The 17741-nt window shown below is 39.6% G+C and overlaps 1 protein-coding gene across 2 annotated transcripts; it reads left to right on the top strand.

The window, feature by feature from the left end:
• The first annotated feature begins 346 nt into the window (after nucleotides 1–346).
• Nucleotides 347–15970, top strand: SHCBP1 (SHC binding and spindle associated 1). Of its 2 annotated transcripts, none has more exons than XM_072043810.1 (13): nucleotides 347–535; nucleotides 1044–1214; nucleotides 1810–1925; nucleotides 3426–3634; nucleotides 4586–4678; nucleotides 5686–5919; nucleotides 6021–6189; nucleotides 7637–7757; nucleotides 10765–10896; nucleotides 11835–11953; nucleotides 12717–12803; nucleotides 13165–13300; nucleotides 13907–14480. In XM_072043810.1, the coding sequence occupies exons 1-13, from the start codon at nucleotides 448–450 to the stop codon at nucleotides 14332–14334; spliced, it is 2103 nt and encodes a 700-aa protein (XP_071899911.1). In that variant the 5' UTR covers nucleotides 347–447; the 3' UTR covers nucleotides 14335–14480. The 2 variants fall into 2 exon arrangements, with proteins under 2 accessions (XP_071899911.1, XP_071899912.1); XM_072043811.1 differs by having other exon boundaries at nucleotides 351–535; nucleotides 14012–15970.
• Nucleotides 15971–17741: the final 1771 nt, after the last annotated feature.

Raw genomic sequence — 17741 nt, forward strand, 5'->3', positions numbered from 1 at the left:
GTGGCCTTGGCGTTCCGTGAAGCATTTGTGTGGCGAACTACTATTTTTTAATATTTCTGCGGCTGCGCGTGGCTGGTTCTTTCCTCAGGGCGCGCCGTGCGCTTGAAACACCCACACAGGCACGCGTGGCCCGGCGGAGCGCACCGCCCGCCCGAGGAGCACACCCGTGCCTTGTCCTCTGGGCGCAGGCTCGCTGCCGGGCTTGCCCACGGCGGGCGGGGTGAGCCCGAGCCCGAGCCCGAGGCCGCGTCCCGCGGCCGGGGGAAGCTGCGGGCGCGGGGAAGCCGCCGAGGGGGCCGCGCCGCCGCCAGCCCCGCCTCACGGAGCCAACGGCCCGGCCGCCGCCCGCCCAGCTCCGAGCCGCCCGCCCAGCCCCAGCCAGTCAGGGCGGCCGCTGGCGGTGACGTCGCGGAGCGGCGGTGGCGGTTTGAAAGCGGCGCGGGCGCCATGGACGGCTCCGGGCCGCAGGGGCAGGGGCAGGGGCAGCCCGGGCGCGCCGCCGACCCGCAGGAGCTCGCCGAGGAGGCGAAGCCAGGTGAGGGCCCGGGCAGGAGCAGCTGCGGCCGGGGCGGGTGTCGCTGGCGCTCGCTTTGGGAGCGAGTTAATGGCAGCGCGCGGACACCTTGGCTCTTGGGTACCCGTGTGCGGTGCCAGGCTGGTGTCTGTGGCTGCAGGCTTGCGAGCTAGGTTAAATTGTTCTGGAAGGGGTCTTGTGCTCTGGGGCTCCTGTTAGCGCTGGTGCCAGGCATTGCTATCATAGCTGCTGGATTTGATCAGGAATGTGTAAGTGTAAACAATATTTTATTTACAGTGTGCGTGTGATATGGTTTTACAGGAGTTGTTTGAAAACTTTCTGAAATTATGCGTGATTAAAGTCAACTTTTCATTTTCAGTGTAGGAGGGCTTTTTGTTATGTGTTGTAGAAAGCAGATCCGTGATGGATCTTGGGCTGAACAGGAATTCTCTGGGAATAGAGGAGTGAGCGATGATTGCATTCGACTGACAACTTGTGGGATTTGCTTTGTTCCAACTCCTCTGTCCAGATCAGCTTCAGGAAGATGAGGATATCAGCAGTGACTATGGGAGTCGTGACAAACCAGGGACTGCTTTGGGACGGACTGTACCAGATGGGAATGCACTTCTTCCAGACATTTTTCATACTGATCGTCTTTTGTTTTATGAACGATTTAAAGCTTACCAGGATTACATTTTGGGTAAGAAATTCCTTAGTGGAAAAGGAACATGTAGTCAGGTTTCTGAAATCATCCAGTTTAAGTGGAGTCAATTCTGTATTATACTGTGAGATATTCCTAAAAACAGGGGCTAGAAAACATGAAGTGTTTTGTGTTGCTGTTGGATTATCATATTGTAACTTCAGCTGCTCTAACTGGTAGAGCAGGAGGTAATGGTTTTAACGTAAGTAAAAAAAAATCTGAGTGAACGAAAGGAGAAAACGCTAATGCTGGACTCTGTGCCTTGTTTTAATTGCCATTTCTAGAGCTTTTTTTCTTTAGTGAGGCTGCTTAGGATAAGGCAGAAGTTAACTGTTTAATAGTACTGGTGCTGAAACCCTCAATACCTAGGAGATTGAGTACTGCTTCTTCTGGAGAAGCACAAAACAGATGACTCTCTATCTCTCTCGCTACTGAGATAAGCAGCAAAAATACTGACAGTTATGAGCAAAATAGAATGAAGTCTGAGTTTAGATGAGTTAGAGGGATATATTAACTGTGAATTTCATTTATCAATGATTTTGAGGACTTTTCCTTCTTTTCCTGCATAACTGTACTGCTTTAATTTTCTTTTTAGCTGACTGCAAGGCTTCTGAGGTGAAAGGATTCATAGCTGAGTACCTGGAGAAGGTCCTTGAACCATCTGGATGGCAGGCAGTCTGGCGTACTAATGTGTTTGAGGTTGTCGTTGAGGTAAATGGAATGCAGTTGTTCAGCCATTTGTCTTCAATTAACATCACTTACCTCTCTAACAGGCAGATAATTTATCTATGAAGTTTATGAGCTAGTAGAAAATTATATCTTTTTAGTATCTAATTGTCAGTAATAGCTAGAGCAACAGGAATTTCTTTCAAAAGGAGCCTTATTCTGAAACACTGTCTTGTGATACTCAAGACAGTGAGGCACTGTTCCTCCAAATGAGTTCTTTAGGGCTGCAGCATGTGTTGTAAATCCAGAAAGCCATGCACTAGATATACTTGCTATTTTTGGCATTGTTGCGTTTTTTAACCTTGGAATTTGGCTGTTATTTGTTCTGCTATTTAAGTTACTTCTGCTGTTGAATTATAGTAGAATCAGTGAGGTAGGTGAATCTAATTTTCTTTGAGGCATCAACCTAAAATAAAGTGGCATTGATATCTTGCAAATAAGCTTGATCTGGTTCCATTGTGCTGATACAGTTTATCATCTGTGTTTTTTTGAACTTCACATTCTTGGCAGGGTACGAAATGGATGATTATTGCTTTTGGGATAGGTTCATCGGTGCTAAACCAAAAAGTCTGTGCAGCGTTTCTTTCAGGCTTTAACACATGGAAATGTGTTAAAACACTGCACAATCACCTTTACATGAGTTTCTGAAGTGCTGCACAAATGATTTTCAACCTCAATGTGGCAATACAAAGCCTGTGTAATTGGCCTTATGCGAAGGGGTTGTGACAAGAACATCTCACGTGGGCTAATTTCAGGGATACCTTTGCTAGTGTCTTAGTATTTTGGTGGCAGGACTATGCCTAAATGAAAGCAATATCTTCAAGGGGTCCTTGCTGAAGCGGGGGAAGGAGGATCCCAATGCAGTGTGAGTGCGCTGTGAGGTTGGACGCGGTGGACGCAGAGGGGATAAGCACTCTTGGTTCAGAGCTGGTTGCTGAAATACAATTTTTTCAAATAACAGGCTCTGATCATTCATTATTATTTTTTTTTTGTTTGAACTTGGACATCCATTGTATGTTTTCAGAGGGGAAAAAGCTTTGAATTCCTTTGGCTTTTCAGCACAATTAATAACAAAATGGATTTCACTGGTCCAGACCAACTCTGGGGTTTCTCTGTGTCTTGTGGGTACTTGGAAAAATGAGCTACAAAGGAGTTAATGAGAACTGTAAAGTATTGATTCAAGTCTGAAAATACTGCTTTTCCCTGTCTGAAAGAAAATATAATAGGGAAGCAATTTACTAGCCTTATATGGATGTTATGAGGGTTTCGAGATAAGTTGTGAATGTGAGGCTCCAAATCTTTTGGTCCTGAGAAGCTCAGCTCTGGGTTATCACTTCAGCTGACCAGGTTGCCTTTGCTGTACTATGCAGTGTGCATTGATTTATGTGAGTCAACTGGCAGTTTGTGAGGCATGTCATGTTCACCTTCCTCAGCTGCATCTATCGCTCTGCCTAGGGAAATCCTAAGAGCTATTCGTTCCAACAGGTTGTTGACGTGGAGTACTGGGCTCTCAAAGCGGTTGTTCGACTCAGCGAGCCTTTCCTGTGTGAGGCACAGGTCAGCACCTTCACGTTGGAATGCATGCAGGAACTCTTGGAGCTGAAGGAGCGTCAGATCCCACTGCGGGAGCTGTGGGTTGTGTATGATGAGTCGGGAGAATTTGATCAGACAGCGCTAGCCGTGGAGCATGTCAGGTACAAAAACGCATAGGGTCTTATTTTGTCTTATGCAGCTGGAGTTGATAGCAAAAACACAAGGCCTGCTTTTCAGCAACTTACTCTCCGTGCCAAAAGGAGTAGGAGGAAGAAGTCTCTGCATTGCTTTCCCTCTCTTCTCCACCCCAGTCTTCCTCGGGCTGTATCACCTTGTTGGCTCTAGTGTGGTGTTTCTTTCTATTCTGAAACATTTTAATATCTCTTTCTCTTTTGTCTCATTCTTTCTTTTGCTGCAATTTGTCTCTTCCCCTAAATTTGCTCTTTCTTCATTAGGTGTCTGTTCACATCTTATTTATTCTACTTTCTTGTCCTTTCTTTATCATCTCTATCTGTTCCTCATCTCTCTCACAGTAATGTACTATGTGCTGCATGAAAAGTCTACAAATTAGCACTAGGACTGGATTAAAAAGATAAAACAGAAGGAAAGACTTCCTTGCCTAGAAAATAGGCTATGTTCCAGAAGTGGTGGGTGTGGAAGGAAAGAAGGAGAAGAGACTCGTTGTTTCGACCATTGCTCAGTAGTAGAGATATAAGCATGTATTATGGAAGTGACAAACTCCAGGTAGAAAGGAAATCTGAAGGATGTCTAGCCAAAAACAACTAGCCAAAAAGTGTCAGAATCCTGAGGTCTTATTTTCAAATCCAGCTTTTAGTTATTCCATCTATTTTGGTGAAAGTCAATGGGACTCAGGCTGTTATAGATTTTTGAACTCGAAACACAAAATAAAATTGTTTATGCAGGTAACAACAGACAAGAAAGATAACTTTTGTGACTACTAAATAGCTCACAGGATGGTGACATGAAATGGGAGAGAGATGATGTTTTGAGCTGAATTCTCAAATAGATTACATTCCTACTTCCAGTGGTTTTGTCTCTGCTTGAGTAAATCTGGCCTCCTTTGTGTTTAGACGCTTATTTTGTTTCAAAAGGTTCTTCTACCAACACATCTGGAGGTCCTGGGATGAGGAGGAGGAGGATGATTTGGATTACTTTGTGCGATGTGTTGAGCCTCGACTGAGATTGTAAGTGGTTCTTTGATATTATTAGGTAGAACCACAGGGAAAGGCAATGTGGGAATAGTGACAGACAAATTTCAAAGAAAACTCTTCACTAGTAAATCAAAGCAAGTCTGTTCTAGCAGCAGTCACTGTCTGATGCTCAAATTTTTTATAGGAAGAGGGTGCAACTGAAATTGCTGCTCGAGTCCTGCATTTTTTTTCCCCTGTAATCCTTAACCTCCCATCAGATGGCGCTCCAAATCCAGCTATTGCCTCCTTTAACTTGTAGGCTATGAAATGTAATCCTAACTAAAGCTAGCGTGGAATGCTTTCATACCTTTGGGCATTGAATAAGAACCAGAATGGAACAGAATGTAAACAAAAACTTGTAAATTCGTCATGCTGAAGGAGGAGTGTGTTCATTTCTTTCCTTTGTGGGATTAGTTGGCATTAGGCTTACTGAAGGTGGATTTTTTTTTTTTTTAATGCCATCTGGCTATATGAAACTGAAGCAGTGCACAAGAGCACAATCTGGTTAAAATTTTGAGGGTGCTAAATAACCAGAGCATACAATAAAATATGCCTGGGAAAGATAATTATAAGTGTTTCTTTTGCTGTATTTTTTTTCTGATGTTTGACACGGTGTGTTTATGTTTTTCATGAGTTATTGTTCATTTCCTTTTTTAAAAATCATATAATTTAGTATGAGTATTTTGAAGTTTGTATGTCATTCAGTTGCATGCTTACAACTTTATTTACTCTAAACCTTTGTTTCAGAGTAAGCTTCAGATGACTGGTACCTATCCACCTTTAAAAATTATATACTACTTAGAGAAGAATGTAATATACTTGTGTGTGTCTGAGGGTTTTGGTTTTGCTGCTTTTAAAAAAAACACCATAGTGTTGGTGCAGACTGCAGAGAGTTTTGACTTCAGTACTGGTATAGAACTTCTCAGGTTCTCTGTGGGTTTGCATTTGATCTTTCAAAATTGGAAAGGGGAAATACACTGACCCCTTGTTCTGAATTGCAGGCATTATGACATCCTCGAACACCGTGTGCCTTCTGGGCTTGTTGCTGATTACCAGAATTACTTGTCTCAAGGTGAAGAGCTCTACAGGAAGTTCTTAGACGTGAGGAACAGCATATCAAGCAGTGATTCAGACTCTGAAGTAGAAAACGTCTCCATGGTGGAGGGACTTCAGTTGTATGAGAAAATAGAGCACTTGAAACAAAAGCTAAAACTAATTGAGAATCCACTGCTGAGGTACTTAGTGGGTTTAATGCAAGGAGGAGATCCCATGTGGGAAAGCGTGTGTAGAAAATTCTTTACTGAAGAAAGCACTGATGGCTTTGCTCATGTTTTAGGTATGTGTTTGGTTACCAAAAATACAGTGGTCTCCAAGCTAAAGGACAGAGGCCAACAGGAACCAAGATCACTCATGTTGTGTCTTCCACCATGATGGCAGGTCTGCTGCAGTCATTGATAAGGGACAAACTTTGCCCTGAATCTTGTGGCGAAGAACTAGAAATACAGGTAAAGTAACAGCAATGGTCTGTTTGCCGTTACTCTTTTCTCCTCAAGAAACCACATGGAAGGATAAGTTAATTTGTCATTTGGAAGATATTGCATTTGCACGGTGCTTTTTTTTTTTTTGCCAGTCTAAAAAGAGCTCTTTAAACAATAAATGATATGTTTATGATAAGTTGTAATGATAAGTATGTAATGATAAGTTGTCAATAATTTATCCTAATTTGTCTGCTGAGTACTTCATAGGAGCAGTGAGGGGGGAAGGGGGGAAACAAGCCTTCTGTAGTAATTCCATAATAAAATGTGCTAAGGTGTAATACTTATATTTTGAGATACCCATTTCTTTTGATGTTATTAATAATGAGATCGGGTTTCAAGAATGAAATGTTCTGTTGCTCTGCTTCTGTGTAGGGAATTTATTTACTTACTAAGAACAAATATACTTAATTAAATTCAGCTAGGACTTAGCACTTAAGTGTTTAAGAATAGTCTGGAACTGTAGTTGGACCATGCTCTTAGAAGCATGGTTGGATTTTTTTTATTTTTATTTTTTGGGGTGGTCCTTTGGAGACCCAGGAGTTTGACTCTATGATCCTTGTGGGTCCATTCCGACTTGAGATATATTATGATTCTTATGAATCCTTGGGCGTAAACAAAATTGCTTGCTGTATTCTGGTCATGTTTGTGAATTGCAGGTGGGCAAAACAGACCCAAAGTGAAACTCTTGAATTAACTCTTGGGTGATAAATCTGATTTTTCTCAGCAACTGAAAAATTCTCATACAGTGCTTACCATGGAATTTACTGGAAAGCAATAAATGTGCAATTTTTCTGTACTATTTTTTACCCTTCAGTACAGAATGGCAATACTTGAGAAGGACATTAACCTGTGTTCTTTAGGCATTGATTCACTTTTTTTTTTTTTTTTTTTTTTTTTTTGTCCCCAAGAAAAAGTGCCATGTGGACCCTGTATTTGCCATTGTAATGGCTAAATGCTGTTTTGGAGTGACGTGTTCCAGGAGTGAGGAGTTACAGTGGTGTTTGGCCAAGCTCAAATCTAATAGCTGAGTTGCCTGTGGTTTATTTTCTTTTTCTTCTGTCATGTCTTTAGTAATTTATACAAGTCACTTGAAGCAGAATTCAAATGTTGGCCTGGAATCCAGGCCATATCGAGGTCTGCTTTCTGCTGCATATGTTCTTCAATCTGCCACTGCCCCATTTTTCTCATGGGGGGATGGACATAACACAAAGGAATGCTTTGAGGCTTTTTTTTTTCCAGAGAGTGCTATGATTCTTGAATTCAAAGTAGAAATTGCATATTATTGGTTCCATTAAAAAGGGCTTCTTTTAAGCAAAAGCAGCAACACTTAATTGAAGAACAAGCTTTTAGGGCATAAATGCATCCATTTTATAGCATTTTTTAGGAGCTGATTATATTGTTTTTTCTCTTACAGTTTCACAATGATCCACTGGCAGCTGTAAGTGCTTGTTACGAAGGAGACACAGTCATCATCTGTCCTGGTCATTATGTCGTAGATGGCGTGTTCTGCATTGCTGATTCTGTTGAATTAGAAGGTAGGGGACTTGCTAGAATAATGGTCCTTAAAATAAAGTAAATAACGTGTCTTTAACTTAGCTCTGCTTAGAGGTTTGTTATATTTTTGCAGAGTTTGGCTGGAGCATTTATTTTTTTTTTCTTTGAACTGTTCCTATTTCTGCTCGCGGAGCTGTGTCTATTTCAGGAAGGAGTAAGCCGTTTCATTACCCATGATCATTTCTGCAAATAAGTTTTAACTTTTGCTGATTAATGGCAAACTCACTATTTCCTCCTAACTATTTGCCTGGATAGATCCTGGTTATATAAATACTAGAGGGGATCCGACAGCAACACAAGTGTGTTGATTTTTAATTTAATAAACACTAAAATCATTCTGGAGAGGTCTCAGTTTCTAAAGTATTTGGGAGAGGTCCTTGTTTTCCTTTGCTTGTCTTGATCTGCCTCAGAGGCATAGTCAGACTCACTGTCAGGGTAGAACTGGTAAATACAGAGAAAGAGCCAAGTGCTATTCAAACTTAGTTTATGACATTTGTTGCATGTCAGCTATGTGTGTGGGGGCTACTGATGTGGATCTGTGCATTATGTGAAGCACATATACAGAGAGTGCTATTGGCTTAATATGCCCTTTTATGCTGTAGAAGTGGATGCAGCATATATGTCTGTTTTTCTCTCAAAATATTTGTTTGAAATACTTTTATCTTGCCTAGGATATGTTGCTTTCTCTTCCTCACAATTCTTGTTTCCTCAGCATAATGTCTCTCCTTTAGGTATGCATGCTGTTGCAGTGTAATGGTCTGTGTATCACTGGGGCTTGTGCAGCTGTTCAGATGCTTCTTCAGCTGCATTTCTTATCTTGTCAAAGCTGCATAATGGGGAAGGCTGGGAGTTTAATTTCCTGCTGTTCTGGATTGTATTTTTCTTGTCCTTATTTTATGAGTATCGTTTTCTTTCTTGCCCTTCTCTTGTGTGTGCTTGGTTTGCATAGAAATGAATGCTGATGGACAATGCACCTGCAGGATAAAGGAGCTCAAATTGTTTTATTTGTCTTCAAAATGGCATTGTTCTAAAATTGTGAGGGGACAACTTCTTTTGTAGTTTTGAGGAAACGGGAATGCAAATGGTGAAATAGCACACCTATTAAAGGATGAGCTACTCTATTTTAAGGAGCAAGGCATATAACTGTATCTTTAGTACAAACCACTCTCTGGGTAATGAATATGTCAGGGTGTTTAATCTTCTTATATGGACTTCTGTTAGAAGTTTTTATGGCAGCAATAGCAGCTGAAAACATTTGAAGTAAGAGCATCAAGAAAAATTCTGCTGGCGCTAATCTGAATAGTTGGATGTTTTGGTGGCTTTTTTTGGGATGAAAGGGTGACTCATCAAAGAAATAATGTTGTTTTGCTTAGTAGAGATTTTATTTCTTTTCCAGTCACTGTGCAAGCCAGTACTAAGGTTGAAAGTACGAGGATTAGTAAGTCAGGGATAAACAAAGACTTACAAGAACTAAGTAAAGTTAAAGCAGTAACAGATGCAGGAAGCCCTAGTCAGGATAGCTTTAGCACTTGACAAAAAAATGTAGCAAAGGTACTGAAGAACTTTGCTCCACCTTGTTTAATAGTTTAAGCTGGAAAGGAACCTGTAGTATCAACCCATCCAAAACCCATGATCAGTGTTACTGGATGACAATTGCCTGTAGCTCCTGGGGAGTCCCTTAACTTACAGGCAGGGCATACGGCCCTGACCTGGCTGGGTATTGACTACTATTTGATATCAGGTGAATCATTCCTTCTCTGTTCCTTGTCAACAGCTTCCTTTACTGCTAGAGCTGCTGCTTCAGAAGTGAAGCAAATTAAAAGCTTTGTTAGAAAATCTGTAGGTACTCGTAGGACAATTATTCCTAAAGCTTTTTCCACTGTTGTGTAGTTAGACTGGATCTGCTATTTATGGTCCCACAATGCTCTTTACATACTGGAAGTAAACTGCTCCCTGCCACCTCCTCCCTAGCAGCACTGGAAAAAGATTCCTGGGTAGTATAGTGTACTTAAGTGTCAGTCACTCAACTACATTAAATCTGCTGTCTTTAAAACTTTCTCCCAACTCTTGTTCAAAGGCTCTTTTTTTTTTTTTTTTTTAACCTTTCTACTTGCACATTAGAGTATTTATTTATGTACTTGGTTAAAAGCTAGCATCCCGTTCAGGCACTTCTTATCTAAGCTTCTGTGTGTGTGTTCAGAAAATGATAGGACTCATGCTGCTCTAATAGATGCTGCATTATTGCTTTCCTTATCATGATTCTTGGCAGTGACAAGCAGTAAAAGCTTTACATGCTCATAAATTGCCCTGTAAGTGGTTGAACGCTGACAAGTGTGGATGGCTTTAGTAAATCAATGCTGGCATATGCTTTTGAAAGTTTCCTTTTTAATCTGAATTAATCTGGAAGTCCCTGTAACACTGGAATGTCAAGTATTGACCCAGGCTTCTCTAAATAGAGAAGCTGAGTTAAGTTTAGTAACAATGGGGAGTCCTTTGCACTTGTTTCCTTGCTTTCTGATGGGGACTGCTTCTCCCTGCTCCCTGTGCTATTTGGAGCCTCTGCCTGCTGCAGTGAGCTGCCGTACTGGAAGCAGGCTGCGGGTGCCCATTGTGGCTGTGGTTACTGCACCTCCATACCATGGTGCAGTCTGGGGAATAAGAACTTTGCCCTCAGCAAGTGTTAGCCCTTTGTTTAATTGGCTAAAATAACCGTATTTTATTATATTATGTGTCTGTCATTCAAGGAAGGGAACTTTTGAGTTTGGTTGTTTTTTGTTGGTGGTGGAGTTTTTTGAGCACCTGGGTCTTGGTATACAGGAGATGTACATGTAAGGTGTGCCATGGCCACTGGGGGAAAAATCCTGTTCAAGATAGTCAAGGATATCTCGAGTTCCAACCCTCTCTTACCTCATCTGAATGTCTGCTTAGGTACCGAGCATCTGATTACCAGTTACTCAACAAACTTGTGTCTTTCACCTCTGCTTTCAGGCTATGGCCTGCCAGATGATATTGTGATAGAAAAGCAAGGGAAAGGAGACAACTTTGTTGACTGTACAGGAGCCAACATAAAGATCTCCAATTTGAAGTTAATACAACATGACGCTGTGGAAGGGATTTTAAGTAAGTGTAAAAGTATCTTGAACTTTTCGTGAATCTTTTATAATTTTCTATTAAAATTAAGTCAGGGATCCACTCTTACAATTTACTGGTTTTAACAAAATACTGTAGGAAAGAATCCTACAGATGTAAATGTTAAGGCTTCCTTTTTGTTTCTTTCCCACTTGCTTATAATGTGGACATCAAAATAACTTCTGTTGTTTGTACTTTCAGGTTGTTGTGGCTCTTAGGCTTTATTCTTATTTTTGGATAAGATAATTTGTCTTAATGTTTCGGCTGTTATGGCAGCCTGACTGACCACTGCAGAGCCTCTGCCAGGCTGCCTGGAAAAGGAAATAATTTCTCTTTCCACAAAAGAGCTCCCATGACAGTATTCACCTGTAGCTGAACCCAACCAGCTCTCCATTGAGGAATGGCATAGACTTTAGAAATAGTATAGGCCTTTGTTTACTAAAAACACATTTGAACTGCCATTCAAATAATCCCAAGTTTTATCCAGTGAGTTTGGCCATGACCTTCTGTCTTTTCAGAAGGTGCTAATTAATACTTTGCCTTGACAGACATTTATTTGTTTTTAAATGTTTAAAAATGTTTATTAATACCCATATATTTGTATTTAATATATTATTAATTCAGAGGATTCTTAGGCGTATAGAAAAAAGAATCGTTGTCACTTTCAAACAAACAAACAAAACCACCCAAAACTAAAACACTTCTAAGACAAATCTTTGACTAGGGTTCCCTTACAGTTTTTCTGCTGATATTAGGAAAAACAGTGTGAGTTCCAACTACGCATGGGCAAATCAATAAAATTAACATAACGTATGATTAAAATGATCATTTTCTCACACTGTAGAAAACACTACAAGTCCATGTACCTGTAGGAGGGATTTGCCTTTGCGTAACCGATTCATTTAACAATATTTGTTGTCTGTGTATAGGTGTCCATCAGGGGAAAACTACTCTGGAGAATTGTGTGTTACAATGTGAAACTACAGGCATAACAGTGCGAACATCAGCTGAGCTGTTAATGAAAAACTCAGATCTGTATGGTGCCAAGGTACAAATGAATTCTTAACTCTGGCTATTTCCTAAATTAAAATAAAGGGTTCTGGTTTGAAATAATACTTCAGTAAAGGGGTGGTTTCTGTCACTCTTAAGAGTACCTTTAAAAAGTGTCTTGGACAGCTTTGTGTTAATAGGTTTAAGAAATTGTTTACAGTGGTCTTGTGGCCTTCAATAGTATCTAGTGAAGTATCTTATGTTGATTTGTATGTGATGATACGAAAATGATCCAGTTACAGGGGATATCTATGAAATAATGACTGCTGCCTTGCTGGACTTATTCTTGTCCTGCAATACCTTTAACGTGATTTTTTTTTGTTTTCCTTGTACATAAGTCATTTTCTAATTAAACCATGTATTTGGCAAATGAAATGCCCTTTTTGGACACCTTATCCATTGATTCTTACAGAATGATGATAAACACAGAATTGAACTCTGAATAGGGCACTTTGGAGAATGATGGGGCTTTGAGTGTTGGAGTGGATGACTAAAGATCAATAAAGCAATGCAAAGTTGCGTGGTTACTCCTTGCCAGAGATTTTTATGGGCTGGTGGCAATAGTATTATTCATGGAGCCTCAACGTTCATATTACTGCTCAAGTTAGTTCACAAAGCTGTGGAGCTGGGGTGGTAACGCAATTTTACCTTGTGCAGCTGGTGAATGAGCACAAAGATCCGTAATGGAGTTGTCAAGCCAAACTGTAAATGTGCCCCAAATTATTTATGTTTTGTGAACTGCAATCTGTTTTATCTTGTAGGGTGCTGGTGTGGAAATATATCCAGGGAGTACATGCACCCTGTTAGACAATGGCATACATCACTGCAAGGAGGGAATACTTATAAAGGTCAGTTCAAAGCATAATGCACTTTTTTAAAATTAAAAAATAAATATATATTCTTCTTAGCATTCAATTCTTATGGCTGTTAGAATTGATGCAATGACTGCTGTTTAAATTGGCTTATAAACTTGCTGCTTTGTGTGTCACGTCTAATGATGATGGTGCTTGTTGTTTGCCTTGGGTTGGTACACCAAAGCAATATATTTGTTTTATTCCTTATCTGTCAGAAAGAAAATCCCTTTTGCACTGTCACTTGTATTGGCTAGCATGTTATTAGCCTATCCAGAGAACTGACTATCCAAAAGTGGAAAGGTTTGCATCCCTTTAGCTGGACATAACATGCTGGATGTCTGTTTCTTTGCTGTAGAACTTCTTAAATGAACGTTATGAGATCCCCAAGATAAGCATGGTCAATAACATGATCCATAATAATGAAGGATATGGTGTGGTCCTGGTTAAACCAACAATTGCGTCTGATGTAGAGGATGCTTCAGCAATGAAAGGTATTTTTCTGACTTCCTATAAGTAAATCGTAAAAACATTAAATATATAGCATACCTATGTTTTTAGATCTTAAATCTTCATCTTCAGCAAATTCCATTGTTCTGATAGTTATGGATTATAAACTTCAGACAAATCCTGTGAATGTCTATGCTCCATGTCATGTGGATGCTTACACTTTTAAAGTCCTTAGACATTTGATCTATGCTCCTGATGAACCAGAGCCTGTGTAACTCATGGGCTACCTGAATCATACAGAAAGAAGAGTGTAATCAGCAAGAAAGCAGCTATAGCTTCTCTTATAGCTGTTCTGGTTCATAGTTCTCTGCAGTTTTCTTCCTTTGTACACTAGATCTGAGACATGGATTAGCCCAGTCTCCCAACACAGAAATTGTTTTCTGCAGTAAATGAAATGTTAACAACTCTATTTCTCTTTTTATGTCTTAATCAAGGAGTGTCATGGTCTTAAGTGCAGTGTGTAAACCCACTGTAACTTTCTCTATTATCATTATCACTTGGCAGCCTGAAGTCATCACAAGAAGAAAACTCTTCTTTAAGTATCATATGCTGTATTTGAAATATATGGCTGACATTAAATTGTTTTCCAGAAAGTATGGGTGATGCAAATGTTAAGACTGAAGAAAACATAATTCCAGGAGTTTTAACTGATTTGGCTGTTTTGAGGATGACATTCTCATTGTTTCCTGACTTAGGGAATACACAGCTTACCTTGTCAGGTGATGGGAGAGCATGTGTAGAGGGCTTCAGACAAGAAGAACTACCTGAATGTGTGACTGATGAGTTGGAGCTTTATGAGCAAATTGAGACTTCTGAACAAACTGAAGGCAATTATGAAATTGCAAATGAACTTGGTGCTGCTTCTGTGAAGAAGAACCAGATGCACAAGAAAAGGCTGAGTAAACTGGGAATCACAGAAGCTGATGACAACTTAATGTCACAGGAAGTGTTTGTTTCTATTGTGGGCAATCAGTTCAAATGGAACGGGAAAGGGAGTTTTGGTACATTTCTCTTCTGACTGTCCTGCTCCTAGTGGCATTGCAATAAGAAATTTGCACAAGCTGTTATTTTCACTTCTGCTTTCCAAGGAGTTAACATGTTCTATCAGCCTTCCATAACATTACTAGAATGTGACAAATATTTATTGACAACGTATATATTGCATGTGGAAGCTTCACTTCTTTGCTGCAAGCGTGGACAACATGGTAGAAAGCAGAACTCTGCTTGTCGACATACTTGTTCGTTGCTAGCTCTGATGAATTCTGTAGTATATTTATTTAACCTCTCTTAAAAAATCTTCCAAAAAAAGGTTCACCGTGGAAGAGTGGCTGACAAATGTACAGCAATAATTGGTACACCTGCCTCCATATGTTTGTAAAAGCACAACTAGTCTGCGGTGCCTCCTATGAGAGACTGACTGAATTTGTATGTTGAACAGAAGCTAGTGAAATGTTATTATGAAATGTAGTAGTTAGCTGCCATGCTTTATACTTGAAGGATTTTTTAGGGAAGTTAGCATCTGGAAACTTAGCATCATTCAGTCAGCTTCGTGGGCCATCTGTTTACTTCCAACAGCAACCCCTGCCTATGCAACTTTTCCTTAGGGAAGACAGCATCAAAATAAACTATTAACATGAATAAGGAGCAAACAAAACAGCTATTTGTGACTGTTAGTTTTGTTCCTACTGTATATTTCTGTGCCTTATTCTACAATATTTAACACTGCTCTGCCTCTTGTAGCAGCAGAGGTATTGGAAATAAATGGAAAATTAAAAATACTTTGCACTGAAATCTCATCAGCACACGGCTGTGGAACATTCTGCAAAACAAAGGTGTTTCAGTGTCTTACTGTTGTTCTAAGTCGTTTCTTGAAAGAAGACTTGAACGGACTGCCTGAATGAAGACTCTTCCTTCTCAGTGCCTCCTTGATCCTTAATTGCAAATCCAAATGCCTTATTACAAATTTTTATGCTGTCTTTGGTTATTGTAGATCAGTTTTTGAAGTGATATGTGGAAGTACATGTGAGAAGATACTCAAAAGTGGTGCAGGATGTCCTGTACAATATGGTATTAAGAAGGAGAAAGCATGTTGCCAGCAAATAGAATTCAGAATAGTTCCTGCAAGTAGCTTAGCAGGTATATACCTTCGCTGGAAATGCAATGTGTTGCCTAAGGTGGATGTCAGTCATCTGCTCCAGGTTTTTCACTCCGTCTGTTTCTTAAACTACAGTGAGAATCAAAATTCACTTCAGTACATAGTTTGTGTGAGCAGAAGATGTGAAGAAAAAGAAGAAATGTATGTTAGAAGCTTTTTTTTTTTTTTTTTTTTTTATGAACCATGGAACATTAATTGCAGCTTTCTTATCCCACTGCTTCTGGCTTTGTTCTGCTCAGGGCACACGACTTCAGGACTGCACTTTGAGTTTTAATGAGACTGAAAACCATGACAGTGTCTCATCCTGCACAAACCAACAAATATTTGCATTTTAGAGACTCTAAAGAAATACTTGAGTCAGGTGAAAACCCACTGCTCAAGCTAGCGCTAGTATAATATCTTAGGCTATTCATGAAGTCACATGCCATGTTTAATGCTTTGATATTATGCCTTTATTTCCTGAGTGTAATACTAATTAAATAACTGGGCCTAAAACTGATGTTGTTGTTCTTTTATCTTTTTCAAAACCATGATTTTCCTTGAGTGAGCTGCCTTCATGATGTGTACACAGTATTTCTTTCTCTTGCAATTCATCTTAAAGCTGTCCTTTTTTTTTTTTTTTTTAAAAAAAAAAAAAGCTTATCTACCTTTTTAAAATTCAGTTTTAAGTCAGGGAAGATACAAGTTAAAATATTCATCTTCTGCTTTCAGTACTGCAACTAGTTTGCCTGTGCCAGAGGCTGATGTTGATTTTGTTATGCAGGTTGTCAGAAGTTGAAGGATCAAAATGTGAAAAGATGAGTCTGCTAATAAAACTTTGAGCCACTTCCTTTGTGCAGCAATTATGAAATTGTAGCTTGGTTCTTGATGATACTTGAACCTTGAAGGACAAAAGTGAATGGAGTCTTTTCCTCTCTGTGGAATTTGGCTTTTCAGTCATGTATGTCACTTATAAATGCAGGCTTCTTTATTTTGCAGTTCTGAAATGGCAAAGGAGATATATTTAAATATGAAGGAAAGAACTGAAGGAACTGTTGACCAAAACAAGATATGTGCTCATCTTAGTATTGCATTTTGCTGTAGGTTATGTTTGCATTTTCTGCTCTGTGTAAATATTTTCCTTATCTTTTTCCTTGAAGTTCTTATTTTTTAAATTTATTAAATGTTTCTTAAAGGTATTTGATGCTACAGTGATGACTAATGATCTTTTCTCTGGGAATGTTCCCTGCCTCCTAAATTAGAAACTAATTCCTGAATGTGTTCTAGCACAGCTGTCAAAGAAAGCTAATGAAAATATTTAGTTTCAAGAAATGCTTAAGCAGCTGCAAAATCACTTGCAGGATATTTCCCCAGCCCGTGTGTATAGCCTGTTGTTCTTAGACTTGCCATGTTTTGCCCTTAATGTGTGATGTAGTTTATCCTATGGCTTGTCTGGGACACTAACAATCCAGCTTATTCTTTGTCTGGCCTTTCCACTATTTATTCTCTTGGCAACTTTGAGCTTTGTCTTTAACCTTTTTCCTGTCTCTTTATTGTTGCTGAGCAGCACAAAGCCAAGGATTCAGCTTTTTTTAGCAGGATCACATAGGTAAAATCACTTCACTTCCTTTCCAATTTTAAAACCTACCAATGGCTACTTCCATACAGATCTGAGATACTAAGATGTGTTGCTCAGTTCTTATAGCTGTATAATTGTACTATACAGATGCTACAACACTTTAATCAAGAAATCTTGTGTTCTCAAAGTTGTAATGATGAGATTTATATTCCACAAATCATGTTGTATTGGTATTTCATTTAATTATGAGGCCCATATCATTGTTACTTCAATGCTTGCTGTAAGGCTGGCAGGCTTATAGTTGTCCAGGTTATTCACTTGATTTGCAAACAGAAACAAAGCCTGACAGTACTAGGACTTTTTTTTCCTCCCTTTGGAATTTGCAGTTATTCCAAATCTACATCCTAGATCTGGAAAAATGCTACACACACACACACACAGAGCTTAATGAAAATAACTCAAAAAAAATAAGTTTCTGCATAACTTCTCCTGATGTGACTTGATTAGAGGAGCAATCAATGCTGCAAGGTGCCTGTTTCTTATTGCAAGGTAAGGGAGAGCTGAAATAAGTCTAGCCTTTTTTAAATGGAAATAAATAATGATGTCTACGTATGTTGTCAAAATGATAATTCTACATTGCAACAGGCTTGTTAGCAGCACTATGTTGTTATGTCAGATTTTTTTTTTTCTTCCGGTGCAAAGGAATTTTGTC

The sequence above is a fragment of the Anas platyrhynchos genome, chromosome 12 (genome assembly GCF_047663525.1).
Source record: "Anas platyrhynchos isolate ZD024472 breed Pekin duck chromosome 12, IASCAAS_PekinDuck_T2T, whole genome shotgun sequence".
Lineage (NCBI taxonomy): Eukaryota > Metazoa > Chordata > Aves > Anseriformes > Anatidae > Anas > Anas platyrhynchos.

Coding starts and splice junctions, on each gene's coding strand:
- SHCBP1 (XM_072043810.1), top strand. CDS start 448: ATGGACGGCTCCGGGCCGCAGGGGCAGGGGCAGGGGCAGCCCGGGCGC. Junction 4,679..5,685: donor GTTGAGCCTCGACTGAGATT/GTAAGTGGTTCT, acceptor TCTGAATTGCAG/GCATTATGACATCCTCGAAC. Junction 6,190..7,636: donor GCGAAGAACTAGAAATACAG/GTAAAGTAACAG, acceptor TTTCTCTTACAG/TTTCACAATGATCCACTGGC.